A 23027-nucleotide genomic window follows, 5' to 3' on the forward strand; every position below is an offset into this window, starting at 1 on the left:
GAGGGTGCAAGTGGGGGAAATCGAGGTCAAAATGCAGGGGGTAAGGAGATGCAGACAGCAGAGGCTGGGCCTAGTCAGTCTAGAGATGGTGGTGTAGATGAGGCTGGGTCTAGTCAGGCTAGAGATGGTGGTGTAGATGAGGCTGGGGCTAGTCAGGCTAGAGATGGTGGAGAAGCAGAGGCTGGGTCTAGTCAGGCTAGAGATGGTGGGGTAGCTGAGGCTGGGCCTAGACAGGCTATGGAGGGTGGTGCAGATGATGCTGGGCCTAGTCATGCTATGGAGGGTGGTGTAGCTGAGGCTGGCCCTAGTCATGCTATGGAGGGTGGTGTAGCTGAGGCTGGCCCTAGTCATGCTATAGAGGGTGGTGCAGATGATACTGCGTCTAGTCAGGTTATTCTAGTGGATGAGGAGAGTATAGTGGGGAAGTGTAAGAGATTAGGGGGGGAGGAGGAGGGTGTCAAGAGGAAAAGGAAAAAGGATGTGGATAAGGTACCATGGAAATGTTGCCTGTTGCTGTGGGTGAGGCCCTAAACAGAGAGAAAGGGCAGGTGGTCAGGGTGGGAGATAGAGAAGAGGAGGAAAGTGAGTCTGAGGAAGAGGATGAGGAGTTATTTTTTTCAGACTCCTCTTCAATTGGCCCGGAGCTGACAGCCAGTCAACCAGAGGGGTCTAAGTACACGTTGAGAGAACTGACAAGGTTCCTGAATGAGACTAAGGGGAAAAAGTTAATCTTGAGACTTTTTTCCTGATCCTAGAAAGTTTGTAAGATCAGTACAACATGCTATGAGAAATGAGGGGCATGGTGTCCTCTCACCCAGGAAACGGTTTAGGTTGAGGAAGTGGGTCACAATAGTGCGTAAAGGTTTACCTTCAGACACTGTTTAAATGTTTAATTTCTTACTGACACTGGGGCTTTTTGAGCTTTGCTATTGGTCTATTTCTCTGCTGGCTTTTCTCCCACTTCTTATGGAGACTCTTCGGGTAGGCTCGCTCAATATAAATGGCGCCAGAGATGCGGGAAAGAGGAGTGTGTTGAGTGAATATGTAAAAAAAAAAAAAAAGTACAGGTGTTGTTTCTGCAGGAGACTCATAGTGATGTGGTGAATGAAGTTGATTGGGGCTCTGGTGGAAAGGGGCAAGTGTGTTGAGCCATGGGACAAATCTTAGTGCAGGGGTGGCAGTCCTTTTGCACCGGGTCTGGCTGTAAAAATTTGCTCCTCAAAGGAGGTGTGTAGGGGTAGGTTGCTTGTTGTTAAAGCAGAAATTAACAACATGGTTTTTGTCTTTATAAATGTGTATGCGCCTAACACAGGGAGAGAAAGAGGGGTTCTATTTGGGAGTCTTAGACAGGAACTCTCACAAGTAGCGCCTGAGGAGACGCTGGTGATCGGAGGTGACTGGAACTGTACAATGGATTTTACAAAGGACAGAAATGGGGAAGAGCCTCATTCAGTGTCAGTGGGAGTGTTAAGGGACATCTTTAATCAGTTTGACCTAGTGGATGTTTGGAGAACTAAACATCCAAACACAAGACAGTATACGTGGGTGAAGGTTTTTGGGGCTAGGGTGAGTGCAGCTCGACTTGATCGTTTTTACATGTCCAGGAATCAGAGCAATAGGCTGCTGGGTGCTACCATTCTCCCAGTGGGGTTTTCGGATCACCACATAACCATGGCTCGGCTGTCTATTTCACCAGGGCCCGGCAGGCATCTTATTGGAAGTTCAATGTAAAGCTCTTACAAGATGCCACCTTTTGCTCAGGTTTCAGAATTTTGGGAAAGATGGGGGCAGCGAAGAGAGGAGTATGAGTCTCTGAGTCAATGGTGGGATGTGGGGAAAGTGCAAATTCGGCTTTTCTGTCAACAGTACACAGCTCTCTCATCCTCAGAGGCTAGGAGAGTATTGGGGGAACTAGAGCGGTGTATTAGTGAGATGGAGGTAGAGATGGTGGGGCAAGGCAATGTAGGCCCTAACTTAGCCGGTACGTAGGGACCTGGGCAGTTTTTCCAGGTTAAAGCAAAGGGAGCACTTGTAAGAGCTAGGTTCTCCATGCTCAAGGAGATGGATGCTCCCAGCTCCTTCTTCTTTGGTTTGGAAAGACAGAGCAGTGAAGCCAAGGGTATGCATTGTCTACGGCTGTCTGATGGGCGGGTGACCTCTGTGGTGGGGGAGATGCGGGGAGCGGACTGTGGAGTTTTATACTGAATTGTATAGGGCAGAAATGTGTGATCCTATGTGTGCTCAGGTCTTGTTCGAAGGACTCCTAAGCTCTCTCGGGCACAGAGGGATGAAATGGACATTCCTCTGTTGTCACATGAACTGGCAGAGGCAGTAACCCAGATGTCCCCGGTCGTGCACCCGGGGTCGATGGACTTCCAGTGGAATTTTACAAAAATTCTGGGGAACAATTGGACAGGATTTCTTTTGCGTGTTGCGTGAATGCGTCGGGGTAGGAGAGTTGCCGATGAGCTGCCGTCGGGCGGCTCTGACTCTCCTGCCCAAAAAAAAAAGGGACTTGTGTGAACTTAAGAACTGGAGGCCTGTGGCATTACTCTGTGCGGACTACAAGATTTTTGCCAAGGTCCTCTCTAACAGACTGAAGTCCCATCTGGACTCTATAATACACAAGGACCAGACATATTGTGTACCGGGACGCTCAATCACGGACAACTTGTTCTTGATTAGGGACATGTTGGACTTGTCGAGAGGTTCTAATGTGAACTTTGGACTGGTCTCTTTAGATCAAGAGAAGGCTTTTGATAGAGTGGATCATGAGTATCTGTTTAATGTGATGTCTGTGTTTGGGTTTGGGAAGAGTTTTGTGACCTGTGTGAAGCTGTTGTATGCTGGGCGTCATGTATGGTTAAGGTGGGAGGGGGCTCAGTAGGCCAGTCTGGGTGAGACGGGGATTAGACAAGGATGCCCTCTATCTGGGCAGCTGTACACACTAGCCATTGAGCCTTTTTTAGGACTGCTACGCAGGAGACTGCGGGGAGTGTGCTGGACAGGCATGGATGTGGTGACAGGAATAGCAGTCTCAGCATATGCAGATGATGTTTCTGTGATGGTCAGGGATGGGCAAGATATGCAGGAACTAGAGACCAGTCTGAAGGTGTACGAGGGAGCTTCATCAGCTAAGGTAAACTGGGGAAAGAGCAAAGCTCTGTTATGTGGGGCATGGGGGATAGGGCTCCTCCTCTGCTTCCAGGGGTTTGCAGTGGGGTTGTGAAGGGCTTAAAGTGTTGGGGGTGTACCTGGGCTCGAGAGGTGGGTCAGCAAGAACTGGGAGGGGCTGTCACAGGCAGTGGTGTCAAGACTGGCCAGGTGGAGGTGGCTCCTGTCCCAAGTGTCATATAGAGGGAGGGTGCTGATAATCAACAACCTGGTGGCATCTTCCTTGTGGCATAAACTGGCTGTCCTCAACCCCCCGCCGGTCTGCTTGCAGACCTGCAACGCAAGCTGGTGGACTTCTTTTGGTCGGGACATCACTGGCTGAAGGCAGCAGTTTTGTACATGACCGTCCACGAAGGAGGACAGGGCCTGGTGGAACTGGAGAGCAGGATGGCTGCTTTCCGACTAAAGGCGGTGCAGAGACTGCTGTACCACACTGATGTTGGCTGGAGGGAACCAGCATGCGCTGCTGAGGAGAGCTGGCGGATTAGGGTTGGACCGGCAGCTGTTCCTCATGAAGCTGGAGAGGCTGAGTACAGCAGGTCTCTCAGAGTTTTACTCTGCGGTGCTGAGGGCCTGGCAGCTGCTAAGACCCACACGAGAAGGGGTGTGGAGCCTGGGCAGTGGGTGTGGGAGGAGCCTATCTTCCACAACCCAGCCATCCCTTTGAGATCGGTTCAGTCGGCCAACCTGCAGAGGCAACTGATGGCAGGGGGTTTACAAAGGCTGGGTGACCTGAGACTGCTGGGAGAGGAGGGGTGGAAAACCCGGAGGTCTTGGCGCAACAAACAGGAATAACGTCTCTTAGGCTGCTGGAGAGATTCCTGGAGGAGGTCCAGGAGGCACTGTCTGAGCCGGTAAGGGGGTGTTTGAGAGGCCAAAGGGAGAGGGCCACCAATGTTCCCGCCACTGCAGGTGACGGCAGAGACTGGAGACTGGCAAGGGGGTCTGGAGGACTTGTTAGATTTTAACACTCCGAGCCTGGGGAGTTTGAGGGGTGGGAGGTAAAGCCCTCTACAACCTCTGTGTTAAGGTTAGGAGCATTAGAAGCCTAACAGGAGTGAAGGCACATCAGTGGCAGGGGGTATGTGGGGGCGGAGAGTATGGTGGGTTTTAGATGGAGGGCGCTCTACAAACCCCCAGTACCAAAGAGGTCAGGGGACCTCCAGTGGAGGGTTCTTCATGGAGCCCTGGCCACTAACAGCTGGTTGGCACGGGTTGATCCGGGAATTGGGCAGGGGTGTCCTTTCTGTCAAATGAAAGAAACTGTGATTCATGTGTTTTCTGTGTGCACCAGGTTAATGCCATTAATGTCTCTGTTGGAATGTCTGTGTGACAGGTTGGGGGTGGTTTTTGCTGTTGGGATGTTTATAATGGGATACAGGTATTCGAGTAAGGAGAAAGAAAAATGTGTTTTGTTGAATTTTCTGTTTGCTCAGGCAAAGTTAGCTATTTGGCTAACAAGGAGGAACAGGGTCAAAGGTGGGGGGGATAACAGACCCTTTACTACTGTTTAATGGGATGGTCTCTGCGCGCCTTAGGGTTGAGTTTGAGTTCTATAAAATGATCAAATGTGTGGAGATGTTTGAGGAGATATGGTGTGTTGGGGGGGCTGTCTGTATTGCTGGGGAAGATGTTTTGGATATACGGTTGTAGGAGAGGTTTTTTTGTGTATGGTGATTTGTACAGGATATATTTTTATTTTTTTATTTTAGGAGTGGGGGGGTGAGTTTTAAATGAATTGAGAATGTTTCAATAAAGAAAGACCAAAAGTCAAAAGTCTCTCTCTCTCTCTCTCTCTCTCTCTCTCTTATATTCAGTCAGCTATTCAGTATCCTCAATGCATGTGGGTAGAAACAGTTTCTGTGCCTTAAAGAGAGTGCGATATTAACCTATTTTCTACTTAACCAGAGTCAGATGAACTCGTTGATACCATTTGTATGTCTCCAGTATAAAGGAAATTAGAGGTAGTATCGCAGCCAATGTAAACTACCTTTAGCGCAGTGACTGAAGTCTACAAGAGCAGCTAGCATCCATGAATTTATCTAATAGCTTAATTGCTATGGTATCATCTGCTGGATGGTGAAAACACTTCATGACCTGGTTGACTGGGGTTTTTCATTTTTCTGCTGTTTGTTTATCCTGCTCTCATTCCTAACCCTCTCTTTTTCTCTCTGCTCCCTCCAGACGACGGACGATCTGCCGGTGGCATCTGCGGAGTGTCCGAGCGATGACGAGGACATTGATCCCTGTGAGCCGAGCTCAGGTGGGTTAGGTTAGTCATCTCTTTTTATTCCTTCTGTCTCTGGGTGTCGCTGTCAGTCTCTCACCGTACCGCCAGTCAGTCAGTCAGTCTCTCACCGTACCGCCTACCAGTCAGTCAGTAGTCAGTCTCTCAAAGTACCGCGAGTCAGTCAGTCAGTCTCTCACCGTACCGCCTGCCAGTCAGTCAGTAGTCAGTCTCTCACCGTACCGCCAGTCAGTCAGTTAGTCTCTCACCGTACCGCCAGTCAGTCAGTTAGTCTCTCACCGTACCGCCTGCCAGTCAGTCAGTAGTCAGTCTCTCACAGTACCGCCAGTCAGTCAGTCAGTCTCTCACCGTACCGCCTGCCAGTCAGTCAGTAGTCAGTCTTCACCGTACCGCCAGTCAGTCAGTCAGTCTCTCACCGTACCACCAGTCAGTCAGTCAGTCTCTCACCGTACCGCCAGTCAGTCAGTCTCTCAACGTACCACCAGTCAGTCAGTCAGTCTCTCACTATATAGCCAGTCAGTCAGTCTCTCACCGTACCGCCAGTCAGTGAGTCTCTCACCGTACCGCCAGTCAGTCAGTCTCTCACCGTACTGTCAGTCAGTCTCTCACCATACCGCCAGTAAGTCTCTCGCTGTACCGCAAGTCAGTCAGTCTCTCGCCGTACCGCCAGTCAGTGAGTCTCTCACCGTACCGCCAGTCAGTCAGTCTCTCACCGTACTGTCAGTCAGTCTCTCACCATACCGCCAGTAAGTCTCTCGCTGTACCGCAAGTCAGTCAGTCTCTCGCCGTACCGCCAGTCAGTCAGTCTCTCACTGTACCGTCAGTCAATCAGTCAGTCTCTCACCATACCGCCAGTCAGTCAGTCTCTCACCATACCGCCAGTCAGTCAGTCTCTCACCATACCGCCAGTCAGTCAGTCTCTCACCATACCGCCAGTCAGTGAGTCTCTCACCGTACCGCCAGTCAGTCAGTCTCTCACCGTACTGTCAGTCAGTCTCTCACCATACCGCCAGTAAGTCTCTCGCTGTACCGCAAGTCAGTCAGTCTCTCGCCGTACTGCCAGTCAGTCAGTCTCTCACTGTACCGTCAGTCAATCAGTCAGTCTCTCACCATACCGCCAGTCAGTCAGTCTCTCACCATACCGCCAGTCAGTCAGTCTCTCACCATACCGCCAGTCAGTCAGATAGTCAGTCTCTCACTGTGCCTCCAGTTAGTCAGTCAGTCTCTCACTGTACCGTCAGTCAATCAGTCAGTCTCTCACCATACCGCCAGTCAGTCAGTCTCTCACCATACCGCCAGTCAGTCAGTCTCTCACCATACTGCCAGTCAGTCAGTCAGTCAGTCTTTCATCGTACCACCAGTCAGTGAGTCTCTCACTGTACCTCCAGTCAGTCAGTCAGTCTCCCCTGTACCGTCAGTCAGTCAGTTAGTCTCTTACCATATCGCCAGTCAGTCAGTCAGTTAGTCAGTCAGTCTCTCAACGTACCGCCTGCCAGTGAGTCAGAAGTCAGTCTCTCACCGTACCGCCAGTCAGTCAGTCAGTCTCTCTCCGTACTGTCAGTCAGTCTCTCACCATACTGCCAGTCAGTCTCTCACCGTACCGCTAGTCAGTCAGTCAGTTTCTCACTGTACCTCCAGTTAGTCAGTCAGTCTCCCACTGTACTGTCAGTCAGTCAGTCTCTCACCGTACCGCCAATCAGTCAGTTAGTCAGTCAGTCTCTAACCGTACCACCCACCAGTCAGTCTCTCACTGTACCGCTAGTCAGTCAGTCAGTTTCTCACTGTACCTCCAGTTAGTTAGTCAGTCAGTCTCTCACTGTACCGTCAGTCAGTCAGTCAGTCTCCCACTGTACCGTCAGTCAGTCTCTCACCATACCGCCAGTCAGTCAGTCTCTCACCGTACCGCCCGCCAGTCAGTCAGAAGTCAGTCTCTCACTGTACCGCCAGTTAGTCAGTCAGTCTCTCACCGTACTGTCAGTTGTCTCTCACCATACCACCAGTCAGTCTCTCACCGTACCGCTAGTCAGTCAGTCTCCTACTGTAGCGTCAGTTAGTCAGTCAGTCTCTCACCGTACCGCTAGTCAGTCAGTGAGTTTCTCACTCATATACAAAGAAATAAGAGGAAACTGACTCGAGTTTCTACTCATGTGATCAATTTGGATATAAAAATAGGGTGAAGGTCTAAGCAATGCGGATACCCATAAAGATGGGCAAGCCTATGTGAACAGATGCCTAATATCGTTCACAAGTTAGTAGCTTAGCAACATAGTCAGTCAGTCACTCACCGCCCGCCAGTCAGTCAGTAGTCAGTCTCTCACCTTACCGTCAGTCAGTCAGTCTCTCACCGTACCGCCCGCCAGTCAGTTAGTCAGTCATTATTTTACCGTACCGCCCGCTAGTCAGTCAGTCTCTCACCGTACCACCAGTCAGTCAGTCAGTGTCTCACCGTACCGCCAGTCAGAAATCAGTCTCTCACCGTACGGCCCGATAGTCAGTCAGTCTCTCACCATACCGCCAGTCAGTCTCTCACCGTACCGCTAGTCAGTCAGTCAGTCAGTCAGTCTCTCATCGTACCACCAGTCAGTGAGTCTCTCACTGTACCTCCAGTCAGTCAGTCTCCCCTGTACCGTCAGTCAGTCAGTCTCTTACCGTACCGCCAGTCAGTCAGTCAGTCTCTCACTGTACCTCCAGTTAGTTAGTCAGTCAGTCTCTCACTGTACCGTCAGTCAGTCAGTCTCTCACCGTACCTCCAGTCAGTCAGTTAGTCAGTCAGTCTCTCACCATACCACCAGTCAGTCTCTCACCGTACCGCTAGTCAGTCAGTCAGTCTCTCATCGTACCACCAGTCAGTCATTTTCTCACTGTACCTCCAGTTAGTCAGTCAGTCAGTCTCCCACTGTACCGTCAGTCAGTCAGTCAGTCTCTCACCATACCACCAGTCAGTCAGTCTCTCACTGTACCGTCAGTCAGTCAGTCAGTCTCCCACTGTACCGTCAGTCAGTCTCTCACCATACCGCCAGTCAGTCAGTCTCTCACCGTACCGCCCGCCAGTCAGTCAGAAGTCAGTTTCTCACTGTACCGCCAGTTAGTCAGTCAGTCTCTCACCGTACTGTCAGTGGTCTCTCACCATACCACCAGTCAGTCTCTCACCGTACCGCTAGTCAGTCAGTATCCTACTGTAGCGTCAGTCAGTCAGTCAGTCTCTCACCGTACCGCTAGTCAGTCAGTATCCTACTGTAGCGTCAGTCAGTCAGTCAGTCTCTCACCGTACCTCCAGTCAGTCAGTTAGTCAGTCAGTCTCTCACCGTACCGCTAGTCAGTCAGTCAGTGAGTTTCTCACTCATATACAAAGAAATAAGAGGAAACTGACTCGAGTTTCTACTCATGTGATCAATTTGGATATAAAAATAGGGTGAAGGTCTAAGCAATGCGGATACCCATAAAGATGGGCAACATAGTCAGTCAGTCTCTCACCGTACCGCCCGCCAGTCAGTTAGTCAGTCATTCTTTCACCGTACCGCCCGCTAGTCAGTCAGTCTCTCACCGTACCACCAGTCAGTCAGTCAGTGTCTCACCGTACCGCCAGTCAGAAGTCAGTCTCTCACCGTACGGCCCGATAGTCAGTCAGTCTCTCACCATACCGCCAGTCAGTCTCTCACCGTACCGCTAGTCAGTCAGTCAGTCAGTCTCTCACCGTACCGCCCAGCCAGTCAGTCATTCTTTCACCGTACCGCCCGCTAGTCAGTCAGTCTCTCACCGTACCACCAGTCAGTCAGTCAGTGTCTCACCGTACCGCCAGTCAGAAGTCTGTCTCTCACCGTACGGCCCGATAGTCAGTCAGTCTCTCACTGCACCACCAGTCAGTCAGTCAGTCTCTCACCATACGGCCCGCTAGTCAGTCAGTCTCTCACCGTACCACCAGTCAGTCAGTCAGTGTCTCACCGTACCGCCAGTCAGTCAGTCAGTCTCTCACCATACTGCCTGCCAGTCAGTCAGTCAGTCATTCTCTCACCGTACCGCCAGTCTGACAGTCAGTGTCTCTGTGTGTCACAATCACTCTCATGGTCAGTCCACCATCAAGGTTTTTAAGACACTGTATTGAAGTTACTGTAGAAATTGATTTAAGTCGATTGTGTCACCGTCTGTCAGTCCACTCCACTACGCACCAATTAACTAGCTCACTGTGGTAAAGCTAGAGTAAAGGCAGTGGTTCACAAGTATTTTTCTGTGTAACTCATGACAGTATTTTGTCTACTTACCTCAACGTGTGAGTTACCTTCACAACAGGATGTGGGTCAATTCCATTTCATTTCTGGGAGTTCCAATCTACTTTTTAAATTGGCGGAATTTAAATGGACTCGAACCACAACCTTGCCTCACACGATATACCGTACCTTGTAAAAAAATGTCATACCCCTTGGATTTATTCACTTTTAATTGTTGTCATTTTTTGTCAACAATATATACAAAATTCTCTAATATCAACGTGGAAGAAAAAGTAGATTTATTTGTTTTTACGATTGAACTAAAACATAGTCGTTGCATAAGTATTCAGCCCTTTTGTCTAAACAATATAAATTAGTTCAGGAGTCAAATTTGACATCAAAGTTACATGGACTCACTCTGTGGGAAATAATAGGGGTTGACATGATTTGTAAATGACTAACCCGTCCTTTGTCTCCCATACATACAACATACAGTGGGGCAAAAAAAGTATTTAGTCAGCCACCAATTGTGCAAGTTCTCCCACTTAAAAACGTATTGTAACTAGGGGGCAGTATTTTCATTTTTGGAAAAATAACGTTCCCAAAGTAAACTGACTATTTTGTCAGGACAAGATGCTAGAATATGCATATAATTGACAGCTTAGGATAGGAAACACTCTAAAGTTTCCAAAACTGTTGAAAATATTGTCTGTGAGTATAACAGAACTGATATTGCAGGTGAAAGCTTGAGAAAAATCCAATCCGGAAGTGACTCATGTTTTGAAAGCTCTGCGTTCCGATACGTCCCTATTGAGCAGTGAATGGGCTATCAACCAGATTCCTTTTTCTACGTATGCCCAAAGGTGTCTACAGCATTTTGAAATAGTTTCACACATTTATGTTGAAGAATGAGCGTAAGCGACTATATTGCATAAGTGGTCACCTGATGGCTCTTAGAGTGATTCTTGCGTAAAATACAGAGGTAGCCATTTTTCCTCTCGGTCCTACTGAAAAGCCAATTGTCCCAGTGGATATATTATCGAATAGATATTTGAAAAACACCCTGAGGATTGATTATAAACAACGTTTGCCATGTTTCTGTCGATATTATGGAGCTAATTTGGAATATTTTTCAGTGTTTTCGTGACTGCAATTTCCGGTTGATTTCTCAGCCAAACGTGAAGAACAAACGGAGCTATTTCGCCTACAAAAATAATATTTTTGGAGAAAAGGAACATTTGCTATCTAACTGGGAGTCTTTGAGAGAAAACATCCGAAACTAATGAAAGGTAAACAATTTAATTTGATTGCTTTTCTGATTTTCGTGACAAGGTCGCCTGCTGCTAGCTGGACATAATGCTATGCTAGGCTATCGATAAACTTACACAAATGCTTGTCTTGCTTTGGCTGTAAAGCATATTTTCAAAATCTGAGACGACAGGGTGATTAACATAAGGCTAAGCTGTGTTTCAATATATTTCACTTGTGATTTCATGAATAGGAATGTTTTCTAGTAATATTTATGTCCATTGCGTTATGCTAATTAGTGTCAGATGATGACAACGATCCCGGACCCGGGATACAACAGGATAAAAAGATGAGAGAGGCCTGTAATTTTCATCATAGCTACACTTCAACTATGACAGACAAAATGAGAAAAACAAATCCAGAAAATCACATTGTAGGATTTTTAATGAATTTATTTGCAAATTATGGTGGAAAATAAGTATTTGGTCAATAATAAAAGTTTATCTCAATACTTTGTTATATACCCTTTGTTGGCAATGACAGAGGTCAAACGTTTTCTGTTAGTCTTCACAAGGTTTTCACACACTGTTGCTGGTATTTTGGCCCATTCCTCCATGCAGATCTCCTCTAGAGCAGTGATGTTTTGGGGCTGTTGCTGGGCAACACGGACTTTCAACTCCCTCCAAAGATTTTCTATGGGGTTGAGATCTGGAGACTGGCTAGGCCACTCCAGGACCTTGAAATGCTTCTTACGAAGCCACTCCTTCGTTGCCTGGGCGGTGTGGTTGGGATCATTGCCATGCTGAAAGACCCAGCCACGTTTCATCTTCAATGCCCTTGCTGATGGAAGGAGGTTTTCACTCAAAATCTCACGATACATGGCCCCATTCATTCTTTCCTTTACACGGATCTGTCGTCCTGGTCCCTTTGCAGAAAAACAGCCCCAAAGCCTGGACATGTACTGGTTTAAGCAGGGGGACACGTCTGGCACTGCAGGATTTGAGTCCCTGGTGGCGTAGTGTGTTACTGATGGTAGGCTTTGTTACTTTGGTCCCAGCTCTCTGCAGGTCATTCACTAGGTCCCCCCGTGTGGTTCTGGGATTTTTGCTCTCCGTTCTTGTGATCATTTTGACCCCACGGGGTGAGACCTTGCGTGGAGCCCCAGATCGAGGGAGATTATCAGTGGTCTTGTATGTCTTCCATTTCCTAATAATTGCTCCCACAGTTGATTTCTTCAAACCATGCTGCTTACCTATTGCAGATTCAGTCTTCCCAGCCTCGTGCAGGTCTACAATTTTGTTTCTGGTGTCCTTTGACAGCTCTTTGTTCTTGGCCATAGTGGAGTTTGGAGTTTGGAGTGTGACGGTTTGAGGTTGTGGACAGGTGTCTTTTATACTGATAACAAGTTCAAAAAGGTGCCATTAATACAGGTAACGAGTGGAGGACAGAGGAGCCTCTTAAAGAAGAAGTTACAGGTCTGTGAGAGCCAGAAATCTTGCTTGTTTGTAGGTGAACAAATACTTATTTTCCACCATAATTTGCAAATAAATTCATTAAAAATCCTACAATGTGATTTTCTGGATTTTTTTTTCTTCTAATTTTGTCTGTCATAGTTGTAGTGTACCTATGATGAAAATTACAAGCCTCTCTCATCTTTTTAAGTGGGAGAACTTGCACAATTGGTGGCTGACTAAATACTTTTTTGCCCCACTGTATGTAAGGTCCCTCAGTCAAGTATTGCATTTTAAACAATGCAATACTTGCATCTGTTAGCTTTTTTAATTGGGCTACGGCAGTCAATTGCAAAACATTGTAACAGTATTTGTGATTGCCTTCTCAACTCTGCATCGCTTACTTTAATGTGGGCCTACTAAGTCAATTGTAAATTAGTCCTACATAATGTCTCATATCTCACCACCACTAATGAGATGGGTGTCCTTGATGCATGTCAGCTTCTCAAAGACAGGGGGCGTGGTCAACAGTGCGCACCTCATCTCTCCTGTCACATCCAACCTGGATTGTTATTTGTTTTTACTGTAGACAAGAGCATTGAATCAGTGTACCATGAGTTGTAATGCTTGGAGGTAGATGACACAGTATTCCATTTGTCAGAAACTCCTCCATAGTGACCCATGAATGCTTTGTCTGCAGAATTTAGTGACCAGGTAGGCCAGTTGAGAACAGGTTCTCATTTACAACTGCGATCTGGCCAAATAAAGCAAAGCAGTGTGATAAAAACAACAACAGAGTTACACATGAGATAAGCAAACGTACAGTCAATAACACCATAGAAAAATCTGTATACAATGTGTGCAAATGACGTGAAGAGGCAAGGCAATAAATAGTGGCGAAGTAATTACAATTTAGCAATTAACACTGGAGTGATATATAGGCAGATGAGGATGTGCAAGTAGAAATACTGGTATGCAAAAGAGCAGAAAATCAAATATGGGGATGAGGTAGGTAGTTGGTTGGATGGGGTATTTACAGATGGGCTGTGTACAGTTGCAGCGATCGGTAAGCTGCTCTTACTGTAAACGTTCTGACCTTAGTTCTTTTGTTATGTCTTTGTTTTAGTATGGTCAGGGCGTGAGTTGGGGTGGGTAGCCTTTGTTCCTTTTTCTATGTTGTGGTTATGTGTTTGGCCTGGTATGGTTCTCAATCAGAGGCAGGTGTCATTAGTTGTCTCTGATTGAGAATCATACTTAGGTAGCCTTTTCCCACCTGTGATTTGTGGGTGATTATTTTTCTGTGTCAGTGTTTGTTCCACACTGTTTTGTTCGTTTAGTTTATTCACGTTGTTATTTTGTATTTCAGTGTTCAGGCAAATAATCATCGTGAACACGTACCACGCTACGCATTGGACCGATAAGACAAGGAGGACGACGATCATTACACTTACAGCTGACGCTTAAAGTTAGTGAGGGAGATATAAGTCTCCAATTTTTGCAATTCATTCCAGTCATTGGCAGCAGAGACCTGGAAGGAAAGGCAGTCAAAGAAAGTGTTGGCTTTGGGGATGACCAGTGAAATAAACCTGCTTGAGTGCGTGCTACGGGTGGATGTTGCTATGGTGACCAGTGAGCTGAGATAAGGCGGAGACTTACCTAGCAAAGACTTATAGATGACCTGGAGCCAGTGGGTTTGGCGACGAATATGTACTGAGGACCTGCTAACGAGAGAGCTCGATCAGCTGTTCGATTTCACTGACCGGCATGTCAACTGAGCCAGGATCACAGTCCAATAGATTTAGCTGATTCCCCTGCATGCTTGTATTCAGTTTCCCAAATATGTCTGTTACATAGGCAAGGAAACAGATTGTAATTTCATTAGAAAGTCAACAGTCTGTTTTTTACATCTATTGTGAATGAAAACAGTTTCACTCAATTCAAAAATATTTCCAATGCTCCCCCTTGACAACCACCAGGCCTCTGTGTGAAATAGAACATTGTCATGCTTTGATCCCATATCTCCACATAGTTATGCGAAAATGTAGTTATGCGAAAATGTAGTTTAATGCGAAAATGCGTTCGCAACCTAGTTTAATGTTCAAGCTGCATATCTCCAAGTTCTGCGCTCAGCTCTTTGCCGCCAGTGATCTCGGTGTATCTGTTATAGCTCAGTGGGTGTATCATACAATGCATCCATGTGGCAGAGGGAGATACATTCCCAACTAGAGTGCAGAGGCCTACCTGCCGTCCAGTGGTAGAAAAAGTACCCAATTGTCATACTTGAGTAAAAGTAAAGTTACCTTATTTGAAAATGACTTAAGTAAAAGTGAAAGTCACCCAGTAAAATCCTACTGGAGTTAGTCTAAAAGTATTTGGTTTTAAATATACCAAAAGTAAAAATTTGAATAATTTCAAATTCCTTATATTAAGCAAACCAGACAGCACAATTTTCTTTTAATTTTTATTAATTTATGATAGCCAGGGGCACGCTCCAACACTCAGACATAATTTACAAACAAAATGTGTTTAGTGAGTCTGCAGTAGGAATGACCAGGGATGTTCTCTTGATAAGTGTGTGAAATAGACAATTTCCCTGTCCTGCTAAGCATTCGAAATGTAATTTTTGGGTGTCAGGGGAAAATGTATGGAGTAGAAAGTACATAGTTTTCTTTAGGAATGTAGTGAAGTAAAAGTTGTCAAACATATACTCCAAAAAACTACTTCAGTAGTACTTTAAAGTATTTTTACTTACTTAAGTACTTTACAACACTGCTGCCGTCTCGTGACAGACGAAGCCCCATCTGTGCAAATGCTCACCATTCGATCCCAGGGAATCTGTTTTTTCGTCAGTATAGCCATGCAGTGCACTAAACATCCCCTGTGCCGTGTCATGCTCGGGAATCGTGAGACAGAATAATATGTCCTCGTGAATTGCATCCCCCGACATGTAATGAGCAAAATTCAATTAATGGGCATCTCTGCCCTCACAGCTAAAGTCCATTTGGAGAGCATAACCTGGGGAGTTTTTAAGACTTTCAGTCAGTCTCCTCTTGATTGCTATCTATATCATAAATTCTTTGTTTTGCTGTGTTATCTGACAAAGGTACTGATGTGAATTTTGTGCCTCGACCTCCCCACACATTGTTTTCACCATATCAACTGTGACCATATCAAAGTCTCTGCAATAGTGTGTGGTTTATAGCGTAGTGGGCTTAATGATTCACCATGGGAATGATTCAAGTGCAACAGTCAAGTGCGGCCTTTTCCCACAATCTAAGGGTGCTTTCTGGTAAAATGTTACATTTCCATTTTGATTTTTAAGATGAACCATATGACAATGATTTTGAGTGACAAAGACAATGTTGTAATAATTTTTTATTTACAGTTCCAGTCAAAGTGTCACGGATCCTTCTGGAACTTTCATCACGCACACCTGTCCCCTATTCCCACTGATTAGTATTTGTATATAACAACGTGCGTTTGAGTACCTGCGCAGATGATTACGGGTCTTGTCCCATCTGTTAATCATTGTGCGCATGTGTTATTTATTCGAGGTACTTGTCGCTCTTCTGTTTTGGGTTCCTGCCCTGTGTTTTGTTACGTGCTTGTTTGGTCTTCGTCCCCGTGCCTTTACACGGCACGCCGTAATGTGGGCTTAATACAAGTTCCTATTACGCATTCCTGCGCCTGTCTCCCGAATCATTTATACGTAAAGGACACAAAGGTTTGAACACCTACTCATTCAAGGGTTCTTCTTTATTTTTACTATCTTCTACATTGTAGAATAATAGTGAAGGCATAAAAACTAGGAAATAAGACATATGGAATCATGTATTAACCAAAAAAGTGTCAAACAAATTTATTTTAGAGGTTAGATTCTTCAAAGTAGCCACCCTTTGCCTTGATGATAGCCTCACTAAGCTACGGTCACTGTGGGGACGACATCATCGACGTACTTCTTGATGAAGCCGGTGACTGAGGTTGTATACTCCTCAATGTCATTGGATGAATCCCAGAACATCATTTTAAAAACCCTTCGCTGGTTCCACCATGAGTGTGTAGAGCTAGTTTAATTGTTTTTATGAAATGCTCTCCGGTTGGCGAGTTAGGTGCCAACTGTCATTAATTCCTGTAAATGCATAACAGCCAGCCAGTCGGACTAGTATCCTGTTGTGTCACGTACATCAGCCCTTATGAGGTGCTGATTACTTTTTTACATTTATTTTTATTTTATCTTTATTTAACCAGGCAAGTCAGTTAAGAACACATTCTTATTTTCAATGACGGCCTGGGAACAGTGGGTTAGCTGCCTGTTCAGGGGCAGAACGACAGATTTGTACCTTGTCAGCTCGGGGGTTTGAACTCGCAACCTTCCGGTTACTAGTCCAACGCTCTAACCACTAGGCTACCCTGCCGCCCCTTACACATAACATCTTTAGTTGCATTGTCATTGTTTTAGTATTGTTTTAGTATTGTCTCCTAGGAAAACACACAAAGACACACACTCTCACATACTCTCACATACACACACACACACACACACACACACACACACACACACACACACACACACACACACACACACACACACACACACACACAAACTTACTTTCTCTCTCACACTCTCTCTCTCTCTCTGTCTCTCTCTCTCTCTCTCTGTCTCTTTCTCTCTCTCTCTCTCTCTCTCTCTCATCTCTCTTTCTCTCTCTCTGTCTCTCTCTCTTTTTCAAACACACACACATGGCACAGGAAAGCAAACCAACAAACACCATCTTAACAGTAACTGTTCTCTAAGACAACTCAACTGGTGATGAAGCCAACTCTTTTCAAACAAACTCCTTTTAGTTCAGGATCAAGGATGTGTTTACTGATAGTCTATAACGTTCTTTGTTTACTGTTTCACTCTGCAGAGTTAAACTGTACATAAAATATCCTGGCCCCCAAAAATATGATTGCTTTACCAGCCATAATAGATACATTCTTAAGGTTATGACTTGCCCTCAATTCCAGGTACTGTAAGCGAATTGTAAATAAATTGAATTTTACTGTTTACTTCCTGCTACAGCTGCTAGGGAAGGAGGCTTTGAAATATCGCTTGCTGAGACAACTTGCCCTATCTATTCATATGGTAATAAACAACACATTGCCTGTCTATGTCTACATTTCTCAAGAAGTTAAATGCTTGTTTTGTAATCTTACAAATAGACACAGTAAAATGTGCTAGACAGCACTACTTTAAGCTACATAACCACAATGCATATTGAACATATACATCCACATTTCTCCAACAAATCGTGGGTCAAATTCTTATGTTTATGATGTTCCTATTAAACAACCTGGGATTGAATCTACCAACTTTGCCAAAGACAGCAAGTGCTTCCCTTCAGTATTGAGGGATTTCCTAACGTGCTGGATTGAGTGGATTGAGCGCAAGGCAAAACAGTTAGTTTCCAATTCAAGGCCGTAGCTCTCTCTGTATCGATCTTTACGCAGTAATAAAGCCAGCAATAAATGAATGTCTACTCCACAGCACTCTGTCAGACTGTCTGTTAGGCTACATACTAAGTATTTATTACCCATTATTCATATCTCAAAGTCTAGGCTGTACACATCTAGACTCCTCATATCCCCATGCGAGATCTGCTTACCTCAGTCAATAGAAAATGCAATGAGATGACTAGATTCAGCCGAGGACCAATTTTTTGGGGGGGCCGAAACATAATCACAAATAATTGGTAGACTGCAAGAAGCCCATATATATATTATAAATATAAAAATATAAATGATTTGTATATATATTTGACTAAAATGTAATCATTGCAAACCTTACTTATATTTGTATACGATCACATACAATGAGTGTAAAAAAAACATTAGTAACACGTGCTCTTTCCATGACATAGACTTACCAGATGAATCCAGGTCAGAGCTATGATCCCTTATATGTCACCTGTTAAATCCGCTTCAATCAATCTAGATGAAGGGGAGGAGACGGGTTAAAGAAGGATTTTTAAGCTTTGAGACAGTTGAGACATAGATTGTGTATGTGCATTTCACAAGGGTGAATGGGCATGGCAAAATATTTAAGTGCCTTTTGAACGAGATATGGTAGAAGGTGGTTTGAGTGTGCCAAGAATTGCAACGCTGCTGAGTGTTTCACGCTTAATTGTTTCCTGTGTGTATCAAGAATGGTCCACCACCCAAAGGACAACCAGCCAACTTGACACAACTGTGGGAAGCATTGGAGTCAACATGGGCCAGCATCCCTGTGGAACACTTTCAACACCTTTTAGAGTCCATTCCCCGACAAATTGAGACTGTTCTGAGGGCAAAAGGGGGTGCAACTCAATATTAGGAAGGTGTTCTTAATGTTTTGTACACTCAGTGTATATCCCGGTGTTATGTGTGGGAATACTTTGGAGATGATTTTCCCACATCATTTCAAACTGTACTGAGCATTGCAGCATCATCTCTATCTCTGACAAGGTCATCTGTCAAAACCTAGAGTGTTCCAGCTGCACTAAGCACTACAGTATATAAAGCTGTTACTACAGTATGTGAAGCTGTTACTACAGTATGTGAAGCTGTTACTACAGTATGTGAAGCTGTTACTACAGTATGTGAAGCTGTTACTACAGTATGTGAAGCTGTTACTACAGTATGTGAAGCTGTTACTACAGTATGTGAAGCTGTTACTACAGTATATAAAGCTGTTACTACAGTATGTGAAGCTGTTACTACAGTATGTGAAGCTGTTACTACAGTAAGCTGTTACTACAGTATGTAGCTGTTACTACAGTATATAAAGCTGTTACTACAGTATGTGAAGCTGTTACTACAGTATGTGAAGCTGTTACTACAGTATGTGAAGCTGTTACTACAGTATATAAAGCTGTTACTACAGTATGTGAAGCTGTTACTACAGTATATAAAGCTGTTACTACAGTATGTGAAGCTGTTACTACAGTATGTGAAGCTGTTACTACAGTATGTGAAGCTGGTATTACAGTATATAAAGCTGTTACTACAGTATGTGAAGCTGTTACTACAGTATGTGAAGCTGTTACTACAGTATGTGAAGCTGGTATTACAGTATGTGAAGCTGGTATTACAGTATGTGAAGCTGTTACTACAGTATATAAAGCTGTTACTACAGTATGTGAAGCTGTTACTACAGTATGTGAAGCTGTTACTACAGTATGTGAAGCTGGTATTACAGTATGTGAAGCTGTTACTACAGTATATAAAGCTGTTACTACAGTATGTGAAGCTGTTACTACAGTATGTGAAGCAGTAGAGGCACTCTCTCCTTCCCTGAACAGAATATCATTGGTATTTCTAGCTAGCGAGGGGAGATTACACCGTTTCTGCTGTGCTCCCCTGGTGACAGCTGTCTAACACCATATCCTGATTAATATCTGCATTCAGGGCCATTCACACGCTTGGCGGAGCGCTCAACACTGAGTTTGTGACAGTGCAGCCAGCCGACCATGAAGGTCTTTGATCCTCTGTGACTGACACAGCCTGGAATTGTTCCTCAGGTTACTGTACTCTCCCAGTCCTCTCTATGGTGCTACGCTCTCCTTGTCTTTCTACAGTGCTACCCTGTGACTATAATCTGCTTAATTTCTTCTCAAAGAAGCACTGTCCAATGACAGTACTCTGTCCAATGACAGTGCTCTGTAGAATGACAGTGCTCTGTAGAATGACAGTACTCTGTAGAATGACAGTACTCTGTAGAATGACAATAGTCTGTAGAATGACAGTACTCTGTAGAATGACAGTACTCTGTAGAATGACAATAGTCTGTAGAATGACAATAGTCTGTAGAATGACAGTACTCTCTAGAATGACAGTACTCTGTAGAATGACAGTACTCTGTAGAATGACAATAGTCTGTAGAATGACAATAGTCTGTAGAATGACAGTACTCTGTAGAATGACAGTACTCTGTAGAATGACAGTACTCTGTAAAATGACAATAGTCTGTAGAATGACAATAGTCTGTAGAATGACAGTACTCTGTAGAATGACAGTACTCTGTAGAATGACAATAGTCTGTAGAATGACAGTACTCTGTAGAATGACAGTACTCTGTAGAATGACAGTACTCTGTAGAATGACAATAGTCTGTAGAATGACAGTACTCTGTAGATTGACAGTACTCTCTAGAATGACAATAGTCTGTAGAATGACAGTACTCTGTAGAATGACAGTACTCTGTAGAATGACAGTACTCTGTAGAATGACAGTACTCTGTAGAATAGAATGACAGTACTCTGTAGAATGACAGTAGTCTGTAGAATGACAGTACTCTGTAGAATGACAATAGTCTGTAGAATGACAATAGTCTGTAGAATGACAGTACTCTCTAGAATGACAGTACTCTGTAGAATGACAGTACTCTGTAGAATGACAATAGTCTGTAGAATGACAATAGTCTGTAGAATGACAGTACTCTGTAGAATGACAGTACTCTGTAGAATGACAGTACTCTGTAGAATGACAATAGTCTGTAGAATGACAGTACTCTGTAGAATGACAGTACTCTGTCCAATGACAGTACTCTGTCCAATGACAGTACTCTGTAGAATGACAGTACTCTGTCCAATGACAGTACTCTGTAGAATGACAGTACTCTGTCCAATGACAGTACTCTGTAGAATGACAGTACTCTGTCCAATGACAGTACTCTGTAGAATGACAGTACTCTCTAGAATGACAGTGCTCTGTAGAATGACAGTACTCTGTAGAATGACAGTACTCTCTAGAATGACAGTGCTCTGTAGAATGACAGTACTCTCTAGAATGACAGTGCTCTGTAGAATGACAATAGTCTGTAGAATGACAGTACTCTGTCCAATGACAGTACTCTGTAGAATGACAATAGTCTGTAGAATGACAGTACTCTGTAGAATGACAGCACTCTGTCCAATGACAGTACTCTGTCCAATGACAGTACTCTGTAGAATGACAGTACTCTGTCCAATGACAGTACTCTGTAGAATGACAGTACTCTGTCCAATGACAGTACTCTGTCCAATGACAGTACTCTGTAGAATGACAGTACTCTCTAGAATGACAGTGCTCTGTAGAATGACAGTACTCTGTCCAATGACAGTGCTCTGTAGAATGACAATAGTCTGTAGAATGACAGTACTCTGTCCAATGACAGTACTCTGTAGAATGACAATAGTCTGTAGAATGACAGTACTCTGTAGAATGACAGTACTCTGTAGAATGACAATAGTCTGTAGAATGACAATAGTCTGTAGAATGACAGTACTCTGTAGAATGACAATAGTCTGTAGAATGACAGTACTCTGTAGAATGACAGTGCTCTGTAGAATGACAGTACTCTGTAGAATGACAATAGTCTGTAGAATGACAGTACTCTGTAGAATGACAGTACTCTGTAGAATGACAATAGTGTGTAGAATGACAATAGTCTGGAGAATGACAGTACTCTGTAGAATGACAGTACTCTGTAGAATGACAATAGTCTGTAGAATGACAGTACTCTGTAGAATGACAGTACTCTGTAGAATGACAGTACTCTGTAGAATGACAATAGTCTGTAGAATGACAGTACTCTGTAGATTGACAGTACTCTCTAGAATGACAATAGTCTGTAGAATGACAGTACTCTGTAGAATGACAGTACTCTGTAGAATGACAGTACTCTGTAGAATGACAGTACTCTGTAGAATAGAATGACAGTACTCTGTAGAATGACAGTAGTCTGTAGAATGACAGTACTCTGTAGAATGACAATAGTCTGTAGAATGACAATAGTCTGTAGAATGACAGTACTCTCTAGAATGACAGTACTCTGTAGAATGACAGTACTCTGTAGAATGACAATAGTCTGTAGAATGACAATAGTCTGTAGAATGACAGTACTCTGTAGAATGACAGTACTCTGTAGAATGACAGTACTCTGTAGAATGACAATAGTCTGTAGAATGACAGTACTCTGTAGAATGACAGTACTCTGTCCAATGACAGTACTCTGTCCAATGACAGTACTCTGTAGAATGACAGTACTCTGTCCAATGACAGTACTCTGTAGAATGACAGTACTCTGTCCAATGACAGTACTCTGTAGAATGACAGTACTCTGTCCAATGACAGTACTCTGTAGAATGACAGTACTCTCTAGAATGACAGTGCTCTGTAGAATGACAGTACTCTGTAGAATGACAGTACTCTCTAGAATGACAGTGCTCTGTAGAATGACAGTACTCTCTAGAATGACAGTGCTCTGTAGAATGACAATAGTCTGTAGAATGACAGTACTCTGTCCAATGACAGTACTCTGTAGAATGACAATAGTCTGTAGAATGACAGTACTCTGTAGAATGACAGCACTCTGTCCAATGACAGTACTCTGTCCAATGACAGTACTCTGTAGAATGACAGTACTCTGTCCAATGACAGTACTCTGTAGAATGACAGTACTCTGTCCAATGACAGTACTCTGTCCAATGACAGTACTCTGTAGAATGACAGTACTCTCTAGAATGACAGTGCTCTGTAGAATGACAGTACTCTGTCCAATGACAGTGCTCTGTAGAATGACAATAGTCTGTAGAATGACAGTACTCTGTCCAATGACAGTACTCTGTAGAATGACAATAGTCTGTAGAATGACAGTACTCTGTAGAATGACAGTACTCTGTAGAATGACAATAGTCTGTA

General features: G+C 44.4%; 1 protein-coding gene across 4 annotated transcripts in view; it reads left to right on the top strand.

Annotated features, from left to right (window-relative positions):
- Nucleotides 1–23027, top strand: part of LOC115115858 (neurexin-1a-beta-like) — a 416921-nt gene that overhangs the window by 344092 nt on the left and 49802 nt on the right. For 2 of the 4 annotated variants that reach the window (XM_065012593.1, XM_065012595.1), the window contains one exon: nucleotides 5359–5446. In XM_065012593.1, coding sequence (XP_064868665.1) covers nucleotides 5359–5446 — 88 coding nt within the window. The remainder of the gene's footprint in view (nucleotides 1–5358; nucleotides 5447–23027) is intronic. The other 2 variants (XM_065012594.1, XM_065012596.1) reach the window with 1 other exon arrangement.

This window comes from Oncorhynchus nerka, linkage group LG28, assembly GCF_034236695.1.
Source record: "Oncorhynchus nerka isolate Pitt River linkage group LG28, Oner_Uvic_2.0, whole genome shotgun sequence".
In the NCBI taxonomy this organism is placed as follows: domain Eukaryota; kingdom Metazoa; phylum Chordata; class Actinopteri; order Salmoniformes; family Salmonidae; genus Oncorhynchus; species Oncorhynchus nerka.